The sequence below is a fragment of the Pinus tabuliformis genome, chromosome 1_1, assembly GCF_031772625.1.
Source record: "Pinus tabuliformis cultivar Carrire ecotype Pingquan chromosome 1_1, CPIR1, whole genome shotgun sequence".
Classification (NCBI taxonomy): Eukaryota; Viridiplantae; Streptophyta; class Pinopsida; order Pinales; family Pinaceae; genus Pinus; species Pinus tabuliformis.
This window is the reverse complement of record NC_142297.1, coordinates 815,982,291-815,995,470: the sequence shown is the minus strand read 5'-3', so window position 1 is coordinate 815,995,470 and position 13,180 is coordinate 815,982,291. Positions and strand designations below refer to the sequence as shown.

At 37.5% G+C, this 13,180-nt stretch overlaps 1 protein-coding gene across 1 annotated transcript; it reads left to right on the top strand.

Annotated features, from left to right (window-relative positions):
* The first annotated feature begins 2,621 nt into the window (after nt 1-2,621).
* LOC149216565 (uncharacterized) lies at nt 2,622-3,326 on the top strand. The gene has a single exon (XM_089390002.1). The coding sequence runs from the start codon at nt 2,622-2,624 to the stop codon at nt 3,324-3,326; it is 705 nt and encodes a 234-aa protein (XP_089246128.1).
* Nucleotides 3,327-13,180: the final 9,854 nt, after the last annotated feature.

Genomic DNA, 13,180 nt, shown 5'->3' with positions numbered 1-13,180 from the left:
ACATGTCCCTCAAGCAAGCTAAAAAAGATAATAAATTATCACCAAAGTACTATGGTCCTTAGAATCTGTTGCAAAAGATTGGTATTATCCCATATAAATTGGAGCTTCCCGCATCTTCCCGAGTGCCCCCAGTTTTCCATGTTTCATGCTTAAAGAAGGTTATAGGAGAAAAGCTCCCAGTTCAAAAAATATTGTCGGAACTTGATGAGGAAGGAAAAATCATATTGGAACCTAAAGCATTCACAGAAACAAGAACTCGACAGCTATGGAATCGATCTATTTTAGAGTATCTCATGAAGTGGAAGGACTTACCTACTGAAGATTCCATATGAGAGGATGATAATTTTATACAAAAGCATCCAGAACTACTCAAGCTTTGAGGACAACAATTTTTGAAGGAGAGGGGCATGTTAGGTCCCTATACTACTAGCATAACCCCTTATTGTTATTAGTGCAACCCTCGTATTATATTGTTGTGCCCATGTAGTCCCCATATTGTTATCATTGTGCACCATAGAAGCCCACTATTGTTATTTTTGTTCCCTTACATTATCATTGTTACGTTGGCTCTCATTATATTATGACCCCTTAGACTCCTATATATAGAAAGGAGGTCTTGTCATTTTTATCATCCAAGAATTCTTCATTTGTGTAATGTAAAGGAGGTACCCCCCTTAAAGAGGCTGATTTTGAAGTCGTTGATCTATCTTTTCTTCTATTTTGGGAGCTGTTTAAACAACATCCTTTGTTGTTCACAAGTGTTCAATGTTTCCTCCAAGGGCACAAAGTTCACTCCTTAATCCACCTTTTTCATTCCTTATTCTGAACTACGCCATTCAAATACCAAGCCTTCCTTTAAGTGCACTCCTTTGACCTGAAGGAATACACCCTCCTTGGTAACACTCCTTTGACCCGAAGGCATGCGCCCTCCTTGGGAGAACTTCTTCGACCCAAATTAGTGCACCCTCCTTGAGTGCATGAGTGCACTTGAAAGGCATGAAGTTTCATGCTTTAGCCTTTAGAATTTCTCCATGAGCCCTCTCTAGTCTCTTGAGCACATGAACACACTTCAAAGGTAGGAAGCTTCATCCTTCGACCTTCGGACTTGCGTCATGCACCCTCATTGGTTTCCTTTGAGTGCTCTCCTTCGACCTGAAGGAATGCGCCCTCCCTGAGATATCTCCTTCGACTCGAATGTATGCAAACTCCTTGTTTTATTGAGCACATGAATGCACTTAGAAGGCATAAAGCCTCATCCTTTAGCCTTTAAGAGTGTTCCCTAGGCCATATTTCTCTCCCTTATATCAACAGATTCAATTATTAAGTTTTTTTTTTTAAATCTATTATATCAACAGATTCAATTATTAGAATTTAACTTTTCTTTTAATTTATTTCTTTAAAATTTAATAGAAACAATTTGTGTTCTTTTATATATATATATAATATTTTTAATCTTTTATATCAACAAATTCTATTATTAGAAATTAATTTATCTTTTAATTTATTTCTTTAAAATTTAATACAAACCACTTGTGATTTTAGGTTTTTTTTTTCAATCTAGTTAAACGAGGGACATAAAGAGAAAAGGGTTCTCATTTTTCTAGAGAAATGGTTGGAACTAATTTGGAATATAAAATACCTTGATCGAATTTATCGAATAGAAATAAAAAATGGAAAATATCATGGGGTAAAATGGAAAATATTATGGGATATATATTTTCCTCTCTCATTAAGTTAGGTGCGTTGAGTAGTTAGTATATTTTATTATTTTTAATTTGAAAAAAATAATTTAATTTAACTTTTTTTTTAATTTATTTCTTTAAAATTTAATAAAAATAGTTTGTGGTCCTTTATATATATATTATTTTTAATCTTTTATATCAACAAATTCTATTATTAGAATTTAATTTATCTTTAAATTTAGAAACAAATTGTGATTTTAGGTTTGTTTTTTAATCTATTTACATAAAGAGAAAAGGGTTCTCATTTTTCTAGAAAAATAGTTGGAATTAAAAAGGAAAATATCATGGGTAAAATGGAAAATATTATGGGATATATATTTCCCTCTCTCATTAAGTTTAAGTTAATTTGCGTTGAAGAGGAGTTGCCCAGCAATTTGTTCACTCGCCCTCAAAATCTCTCAGCGATTTGTTCAATCTCCCCTCAAAATCTATCCTCGCCCAATTCTTATTTGAAACAAAGTCGCCGTTATCCAAATGGTTAAAAAAATAAAGTCGCCGTTATCAAAATTGTGAAAAAAATATAATTCAGTAACTAATCTAAAATAAAATTAGAAAAAACATGAACATGTACTCCGGATTTTGTTTAATATTCGTGTAACATTATAATGCATAACTAACTAATATTAATCTAAAATTAAAACATTAAATATATAATTTGTTATTTGTGGAGCTGAACTTGTAACGGGTGTGAACAGATAACTTGCCCCGGGGCCGAACGAATGGAAATCATCGTCGGGCCAAGGCGGACCAGCCCACAGAGAAAGCGGCTGTTATTGCGGCCACACTTTCGGATGTCACCTTCTCTCCTGCGTCCCTTGTACGTATATAAACAAGAAGCAATCAACTCCCTATTCATTCACGTTTCGGCCTTGTTCGACTATGGCAGCAGCAGCAAAATGTATTGCTCTACTTCTTCTCGCAATGGCGGTGGGGGGCACCCATGCCCAGTCCACGACCTCCACGGTCTCAGTGCCAGAAAATACTGGCGAGGGCGGCGAAAGATTCAATAAGGATGTAAGGGCCGACCTGGCAAAGGATCAATTGGATCTCGCCAATACTTTTTTGTATGACCAGCTCTACGCCCAACAGCCGCCCAGTGACAGGAAGACCGTGACCTCCGTATCGCTGGTTGTGGCAAACGACATTGACGGGGCTGCCAAGGTGGACTTGGAAAGCAACACAATCTTCTTGAGCTCTGACTACATTAGCGGCTACAAGGGTGAAATAGTAAGAGAGGTCTTTGGCATTGAGTTCCAGGGGGTGGCCGCCATCTGGCAGTGGACCGGCAACAACCAAGCGCCCGCGTGGTGGTTTAACGGCGTTGCGCAATATTTCCGCTTAAGAGTCGGCTTCGCCCCAGAAGGCTTTGCTGCTCCCGGTAGCGGAGATACTTGGGAAGAGCAACAGCCTCCAAACGGTGTGACTGCCAGGTTTATCGAGTACTTGGAGACCGTTACCTCTGGTTTCGTTGGCAAGCTGAATGCGAAAATAAAAACTTCATGGAACATCGGATACTTCAAGGATGTCACTGGTAAATCCGTGGATGAGCTTTGGAAAGATTACAAGGCTAAGTATGCAAAATGATCCTGACCACGTGAATTTATGCACGAGCGTAGGTCTACTATTCGATAATAAATAGCGCCATACTAGGCCGTTGGTTTTAGATCAAAATAGCATTCTACTACTTATGTTAACACACATAAGCCTTTTGCTGTAATACAATTTAATTTTCATTTTCGTTTTAATGTTTATTTATTTTAAATTATGAGATTACATGCACGTAAGTTTTTTTAAATGCAATTTAATGTTCTGTACTCAGTTTTCATCTTGGCATTTAAATACTTAAGAAAACGATCTAATTTTTTTAAGTGTAAATTATTTTATGAGTTACATTGTTTTAATGTTTTTTTTATAGTTATTTAATTTTTAAATTTTCTATTTTGGCATATCTTTTTATTTTTGGCATATATGAACAAAATTTCAACTTTGATAAGTGCACATCCTTACACAACGCAATAAATTGGAGAATATGTCATTTTTGAGATTGTAAGAATTGAAGTAAAATTTTGAAACTATACTTACTTCAACATCAAATTCATTTCTAATTTCTTTCTTTTCTGAGATAGAAAACAAAGTTTTCTTTTTTATTTTTAAAATATCAAAACCTGATTGATTGGTTTTGTCTTCATTTTTATTAATGTTTTTAATTAAATATATATTATTAAAATGATATTTATTATACATGGGATAAAATTATATATATAATTAGAATGTAATTTATAGAAATTTATTACATAAATAATTAAAAATTTACTCCAAGAGATTTACTGAAAGGAAATATTAACATCCTAATGAAATTTCATTAGTTGTGGCCAAGAACCTAGCCACCCAAGGAATGGAATTTCATTAGCCTTGGCCTAAAAGCAAGCCATGTGAGCCTTCACCACTCACTATCTTGACCTCCTCTGCAATGAAAATAGTTATCAACAAGTCTTTAATCAAAAGGATTTTACATGGATTTTACAAGAACCACCTCAAGACGGGCTTTTCGGAGAGAGATCAAAACCACACTATAAGGAGACATCTAGGTAAATAGACTAACAAAAACTAAAGTATCACCCAACTTGGGGCTGGTTCCTCGTTTCACTATTTTTCCTTTTCATTTTGTTTACTTTATCCCACCCATTAGATGCAAGAGTAACTATGGATTGTTGAATAATTTCCTGACAAGATGCTATTGCATCCTTTTCAAATTCCAATGACATTGATTTGCGAGTTCACTTTACCACTCTAAAATGGAACAATAGTACTGTATTTCTTTGCAAAGTCCTAAAATTATATTCTCGTTACTCTCCTCTCAGTCCTCATCTTAGGAGAGAATTTCATGATGTGATTCATTGTCCTCCTAATCTAAAGATAAGGAGTTAGTGGGTGGGCTACATGGCTTCCAAGCCTTAGATTTAGTTTTCTGTTTTACCAGCTTTGGAGTGTAGGAGTTCTATAAGTGTCCTGTTTGAGGGAAGAGGTGACGATGAAAAGTCGTCTTATCATAGTTCAGGTGCTGGATATAGTAGAAATCACCTACTTTGTGGTTGATTTTATCACGAAATCCTTTACTAATGTCAAGTTCAACACAGATCCTACCATAAGTATAAAATCAACTTCAGCCTCACGTGAGATTTGTGCCTAGCAATTGACCCAAGCTGCTTCCTATGCTTGTAAACACTAAATCATGCAATATATGAGCCAACGAGTTTGGAAGTCAGACCCAAATGGGGAGACTTGTGATTATTATCATAGACGAGTCAAAGTCTAGGAACCAAGGGGTCATGAACAACCTTGCTTTTCCCTAGAACCATGGGCCCTTGGATAGAACACTCTGGTAATCTTCTTGGCGGTAAAAAATAAGTATGAAGAAGCCCTTTGAACATAAGAGAACCATGTAGGAGCTGGTCTAATTAGAGTGTATCCATCTGTAAGGATCCTTTGTTTGAGGCCACAACCCGTTAAAGCAGTAGATAAAGTTGTTCGCTGCCATTTTCTCATGGAGATCTTCTAAATCTAGATGGGAAATGTCAACAGAGGGAATATCCTCTAATTTTTCGACAATAAATGGAATAGGTAAATCTTATAAGGGACTACATTTCCTGGAGATTGAGGGTGAGTCGAAGGAGGATCGACACCTTAGGGAGCTTGATTATGAACTAGGTATTTGTATGAAAAATCTTCAACGGAGGAGGTTTCCCCAAGGCACCCCTGTCAAGTGAAGAGTTAAAAGCACAAAGGAATCCTTACAAATATGATAATAAGAGATGGGAAAAGTATCATCTAATTGCTTACCTTCATAAAGAGTTAAAAGCATAATGGAATCCTTTCAAATATGATAATAAGAGATGGGAAAAGTATCATCTAATTGCTTACCTTCATAAAGAAGGCATTGAAACCCTTGAAGAAACCCTAATTTGAGCTCCACTAAAAGTTTGACATCCCTTATGATGTTCGTAGATCTCACCCAAAAAATCAAATAGTATGCAAATTCCATTTTGACTTAGATCTAAAAGGGATTCTTGCATATGCAGCCCTCTTAAAACAGAGCTTCTGCATCAACCAGGGTATTTGGAAAAGGTGCTTGCTCTGCAGCCACAATATTTTGCATCTTAACCTCAACCTCACCATTATAGGGATGTTGCTCGGTAGTCATGGCTTTTCTCCCATTTGTGAGCAAACCCTCGACAAGGAAAGCTCCAACAATTACACTAACATTTTTGTTGGATTTATTACCTTCAGCACCAGTGACAATACTATCTACAACAGGTAGCAAAGAAGTGTTATGATTCTCTCCCTAAACAGGAGCCGAATGCTCCTCTAAAATGGTAGTATTTGTAGTGTCTTCGCAAATATTACGATGTGGTTCCATTCATTACAAGTGACCTTTCAACTTCCAAAGTGTTTTGTACTCATAAATCTAGAATTCTTAAATCCTAACCCTAAATCTAACAAACAAACTTAGAACACACTTACTTTGAAACATGTAAATCTTATTGCAACAGCTTTTATTTCACAACTAACATGATATTTTTTTCATTACAAAGTGGAAACTTCACTTTGAATGAGAATATTAAAACATTACGTAGCTTTAAATGATATCAAAATATTACTTCTACTTAGATGCGTAGAATAGACAATTCATTGACTGAAAGATAATGCTAAATTTGACTATGAAAAAGCATATCGTTGTTCGCAATGGAAACATGCACGAGCTTCTGTAAATTGCGAGAGACCTCCATCAAAAATTGTGTTTCAAGACGGAGGTGGCAATGATGGAGTATGTTAAGAGTTAGTTGTCATCATAATTTTAGGTACTAAATTGTCAAGATAAATCAGGAATATTATATGTGCATAATAAATAAATAATTTTTCAAATAGAGATGTTAGCATATATACATAGTTATCGATCGTATATAATTTCTTTAAATTTATATTTTACTTTTCATTTTTAAATTTTACAATTCATTAAATAAACCACAAAAAATTATTCAAATGAACAATTTCAATCAATCAATAAAAAATGTTTACGAGGTTTTCGATAGACAATGATCAGGTGCTATGTTAAGGCACTCTTTGATGTGAAGTTATCGATTCAATTCCCCTCCACGATCGAGGTGATATATTGATGAAGATGTAGTGCCACCAAGTTTACAAAAAAAATCGATATTTTTTTTTCTAATTTCAAAAAAAAATTCAATAGTTTTAATTTTTATATTATCATCAATTACTAAGATCAAATTATATTAAATAAAATCTAATATTAAGTTATTGTTTGGGATATAGTTAAATATATAGATTAAAAAAGAATTATAAAGTCAAATCCAAACTTAAAACAAGGAGCTAAGGTGAGAAAACGACATTGATTGGGAGAGAGCGAATTCGAGGGCGCGACGATAGAGTTACAAAGGGGCTTGGAGGTTGATCCTGATGGAGTGTAGCAGAGGAGGGAGATCCACTCCCTCCTTCAAGGAAATGACGGCTGGCAAAGGGCAAGTCACCAATGGATAAAGTCAGAAGTTCTGGTGAGGAAGGGGGCAAAAATAATGAAAAGGAGTCAGATGGGGCCAGAACCAAAGAGAACAGTAGCGCAAAGGACAAAGAGGAAGAAGAAAAAAGCTAGGGAACAAGGGACAAATATCAAAAGGGACCGTGCAGAACCAAAACGGTGATTACCCCGAGAATAGTGTTGAATGATCCTACTTTGCAGGAGCACAAGGAACATATGGCGACTTACCACATAATCTACAAATTCATGGGAATTTGGCCATATGAAAAGGCATTACAGACATGGATCAAATACCACTAGAAACCCAAAAGAGGTATTGAACTCCATATGGGGTCAAAGGGTTTTTTTATTGTGGTATTTACTAATATTGAGGATAAAGACAAAATATTTGAAGGAGGACCCTACTTTTTCGCAGCAGCAGGCCTCTATATGAGGCCGTGGAAGATGAATTTCATTCCATAAAGGGAGACATTCACCTCGGTACCTGTTTGGGTAAGGCTCTACTCCCTACCCCTCGATTATTAGCAACATGGGTCGCTTCCTGCTATAGGCAATAAACTAGGTCATTTTGTGAAAGCTTCGGAAGGCACAAGAAGGGGTAAATATACTTCCTATGCTAGGATTTGTATAGAAATGGATCTATCAGGAGCTCTTCCAGATGAAGTAATCCAGGAAGTTTTGGACGAGGAATGGGTCCAAACGGTGGATTATGAGCATATTCCGTTCAGATGTCATAGATGCCATGATCATGGGCACCTGATTAGAGACTTCCCCCTTAGCAAAGTAGATAATAAAGGAGAACAAAATAATGTGAAGGATTCTGAAAACTTTCAGAAAGTGGTAAATAGAGGAAAAGGAGGCAGAAAGGGCTCAAGGCAACAGTGCAGTGAGGGCAGAAGAACAACTCGAATAGGTTTCGAGTGTTGGAAGAAAAGGAAGAAATGACAAGTGAAGACCTAGCAATGGAGGAAGGAACTAAGGAACAAGAGAAGGGCGCGAACTATAACATAACATACGAGGTTTGTAACAGGCAAGAAACTATGAATAGGGAGATTGAAGAAGAAATGGATATGGAAATGACCCAAAGTGAAATAGATCTGGAAGACCATGAACTATAAGAAATCCTAGAGAAGAAACACCTAGATCTGGAAGGGTTCTTGATGCAAGGAACCGAGGGAGGGATAGACTCACTACCCCAAGAGGACTGCAATAGAATATAGCAATTGTTTTTATGGAAGACTCAGGAAAGAGGGTTAGAAATAAGATTAAACACTAACAAGATGGAAATCAAAGGAGTGAAAGCAATAAAATCATCCCAGGGACTAGCTCCTAGAAATGCTGGTAAAAAGAGAGGCCGAAAAAAGCAGAAGGAACTTTTGATGGAATGTGGAAAGCCAATGATAGATTCAGGTAAGATGAAAGACCTAACCAGTTACTCCTTTACAAATCTTTAAATATTAAATTTACATCTTGGAATATCAGAGGTTTAGGAAGTAAGAGAAAATAAAGATTTCTTAGTTCTAAAATGAAACAAGATATGTCAGACATGATTTTCATCTAGGAAACAAAATGTTCCATTCAGAAAATAAGGCTTATACACAGCAAATGGCTCATGAGATATGAGTTTCTAGAGGTTAAAGCTGAGAACACGGCGGGGATTATTCTTACTCTTTAGAACCCAAACAGGATCAACATTTTGGATGCAAAGGCATCAAGAAATTATCTTTCAGTGGTCATTCAACCTGTTGGGGTTTCAGAAACATTCCTGGTAACAAATGTTTATGGACCTCAAAAATTAGAGGATAAACTCAGATTGTTAGAAGCCCTTAGTGACCTCAGGAGCAGACAGGTTGAAAATCCCTGGATCTTGGGTGGAGATTTTAACATGATCAAAAGTCTCTCAGAAAAAAGGGGGTTCCAAAACACTCAATAAAGACTCCTTAGTGTTTCAAACATTTACAGACAATATGAAATTGGTTGAGTCAGATTCAAGCAATGGACTTTTTACATGGAATAACAAAAGAGGAGGTAAGGTGCAGGTAGCGTCTAAGTTGGATAGGTTCATGATATCGGAGGAATTAATGTTTCTAAATAGTGAGATAACAGCCAGAGTGCTTCCTTTTGGAGGTTCATATCACTGGACGATTCAGTTGGAAATTAAGGGTATTGATTCTCCTAGGAATAGACCCTCCAGATTCGAAAACATATGGCTCTCCCATCCAGATTTCGTTAGTAACATTGAAAAATTGTGGGTTGAAGACTTGCAAATACAAAGATCTAAGATGTTTCTTCTTCATAAAACACTGAAGCACATTAAGTTTAGACTAAAGGAATGGAACCAAAAAGACTTTGGTAACAATTTTGAGGAGAAACAAGTAGTGGCAATCAAAATGCTAGAACTCAGTAAGGATCTAATAAATGAAGGATTTGATAAAGCTAAAAGTGAACAGGCTGATAAATACCATCTTGTTTGGGAAAAATTATGTAAACAAGAGGAAATATTTTGGAGACAAAAATCCATAATACAATGGCTCAAGAAAGGAGAACAGAACACTAGATTTTTTCACAAATCCACCATAGCTAACAGAGCTCACAATAGGATCTCCATGATTAAAGATGAGGGAGGAGAAATCTAGACCACTCACAAAGATATTGAAGTGGTGCTTGTCCAACATTTCTGGACTATCACTCGGGAAGACACTCCTGACAGGGATCAGGCCATCAAGGGAGTCACAGGGTATATCCCCAAACTGGTGTCTAGAGAGGAAAATTTTAACCTCAATAGACCAGTGGAGGAGGAGGAGGTTAGTGAGATTCTCAAAGATATGCATAATGGTAAAGCACCAGGCTCAGATGGGTTCAATGTGGATTTTTTTAAGGCATGTTGGCATATTGTCAAAGAGGAAATTGTGAATGTGGTTGAGGATTCTAGGAGAAGCAAAACTATCCTGAAAGCCCTCAATATCTCCTTTATTTCTCATATCCCCAAATAGGACACTCCTCAATTGGAAAACAAGTTCAGACCAATTGCGTAATGTAATGTGGTTTACAAGATAATATCAAAATTAGTGGCTAATAGACTCAAACCTCTCCTACCCTCGCTTGTGTCTAAAGAACAATCAGGATTTGTGGAGGGAAGACAGATTCTTGACAACATTAGTCAAGCACACGAGGTGGTGCACATGCTAACTAGCAAAAAACAAGCGGGGATGCTCATGCAATTGGATATTGCCAAAGCGTATGACAAAGTGAATTGGAATTATATCGAGAAGGTTCTCTATGTCTTTGGGTTCGACCACAACTAGGTCAGATGGGTTATGGCACTGGTGTTCTCCTCCAGCTTTTCCATTCTAGTTAATGGATCCCCCTCAGAAATATTCAATCCTTCTAGAGGCCTCAGGCAAGGAGACCCTCTTTCTCCCTTCCTTTTTATTCTTATGATGGAAGGGCTTGGGATATCTATCAAGCAAGCCAAGTATAGGGGTAAAATTAGGGGTCTTCAAATTTCAGAGAATGGCTCTGTGCTGACTCATCAACAATTTGTTGATGATACCTTACTGCAAGGCGTTCTAATAGTCAAAGAGGCTTTGGCCTTCAAAAAAATTCTCAAAGATTTTGCCCTGGCTACAGGTATGGAATTCAACCTCTCTAAATCAAAAATATTCTTCTTCAGCACTAATATTGCCATCCAAAGAAACATCTCGAGAATTCTTAGATTTCAAAGGGATTCCCTCCCTTCTAAATATTTAGGAATACCTCTTACTTCCAGACCCATGCATAAGAGTATTTGGGAAATGGTACTTAATAAGATGCAAGATAAAGTTAATAAGTGGACCTTCCATGCCCTGAACCTGGCTGGGAGGTTAGTTTTGACCAAGGATGTTCTTCAATCCATCCCGGTTTTTATGTTATCAACACTCCTAGCTCCAAAAGGTGTTCTGGAGCAAATCAGAGACATTCAAAGAGACTTCTTGTGGGGAAAGGAGGAAACTAAAAATGAATGGGCCCTAGTTTCTTGGGAAAAAATATGCAAACCCAAGAGTCAAGGGGGCCTAGGCCTGGACGATCAAGAGATTCTTTGTAAAGCTCTTGGAGCCAAACTCTGGTGGAGATGGGTGAAGGAGCCAAAAGCTCAGTGGGCAAGGATATAGAAAGTGAAGTATGCCATCTCATGGCACAATAATGATCTCATATGAATGGCTGGAACTATAAAAGGCTCTTGCATATGGAACAGAGCCTGGGAGAATAGAATTCTAGTTCAAAAGAATAGTTTCTGGGAAATTAGAGCAGGAGATCTGGCTCTCTTCTGGGAGGACAAATGGCAGCATGAACCAATTCTGTTAACAGAGAATTTTGTTAACCTGAAGTAGGAAACAGATGCCCAAGGGTTAATCAAAGTTAAGGATTTTTGGGATCTTTCGCAAACCCATGAAAAATGGAGAAGCTGGAGAAACAATGAATGTGGTGAGGACAACCCCCTAAAAATCAAAGCAGAGGCTCTGGGGGACCTACTCAAGAATAGGATGATCTTAAAAACAGAAGGGCAGGATCAATTGAGATGGGGTAATAACAAGCAAGTAGCCTTTAATCTTAAGGAAGCTAAAGGTTGTCCACTCGGGCTAAATTATAGTGTTCACGATAAGACGTGGACACAGATTTGGAGGCAACAAGATCAAGGCTTTTATGTGGTTGGTTCGTCACAAGAAAATATTAACTTCGGAGAATATTAGAAAAAGGGGAATTATGGGGCCCTCATGCCAGCTCTGTGAAGAGCAAGAGGAGACAACGAAGCATTTTCTCAATAGTTGCTCTTATACCACCTGGATATGGGATTCATTCTCTATGATTTTCTAGTAGTCTGATAGGGATAGAGGAAGTATCGTAAACACCCTAAACCACTGGAGAAAGAACTTCAAGGAGAATGAAGTCCTAAATTTGACCTGGGCCTTCACACCCTGCTTTATTATCTAGAATGTTTGGAAAGAGAGAAATAAAAGAATTTTCAAGAATGGTAAGTCTTCAACACAACATGTTCTTGATCTTATCTTGAAGCAGATCAAAGAGACATTGAGTTCTAATGTTAAGAATATCCCCTCGAATCCCCCTCCAGATGAAGAGCATAGAATTCTCAGGCAACTGGGATTGCAAGGGATAACTCCTCAAGGTAGAAACAGAAAGAATAATACCATGGTAACAGAAAAGGACTACTAGCAACCCCCACCTAAAGGCTTTCTAAAATTTAACATTGATGGTGCCTCCAAAGGCAATCCGGGAACTAATGGTTATGGAGGAGCTTTAAGAGATGACGAGGGCAATATTATATTTATCTTCCACTACCATTTAGGCAGGGCTACCAATAACTTGGTGGAAGTGATGGCGCTGGAGCAGTGCCTTGAGTTCCTATCTTAGAATCAGTGCTCTAATATCATTGTGGAAGCAGACTCGGAGATTACTATCAACGCAGTGAAAATAATCAATGGTGGTTCTAGGCTGGAAAGAGTCTCGAGTCATTGGAAAATTATCCAGGTTTTTTAAAGAATCCAAATGAATATTCAGGGTCTTTGTACCATAAGTTTCAACCACGTTCGACGTAAGGCCAACAAGCTGGCTAACTTACTGGCCAATCAAGGGGCGAGTAGTGAAGAGTGAGGAAAGGCGATAAAGTGGCAAGAAATTCCTCCAAGTCGTCTAAAGGCTATCTGTGAAGATCAATCTGCTAAGGACAAGGAGGTTTTTTGATATCGAGCGGGGTTGAATTCAACGATTTGATGTCATTGGAGAGTTCCTTCTCGGCCCACTCGGATGTTCCTGTGAGGCTGAGTTTCTGGTTTTGGTGCAACTACTCCCGGTTCATCTCGACAAGGTTTCCCAAGCTTTTGGGTGG

Bases quoted from the DNA above. Each gene is read 5' to 3' on its own strand.
- LOC149216565 (XM_089390002.1), top strand. From the start codon at position 2,622: ATGGCAGCAGCAGCAAAATGTATTGCTCTACTTCTTCTCGCAATGGCG.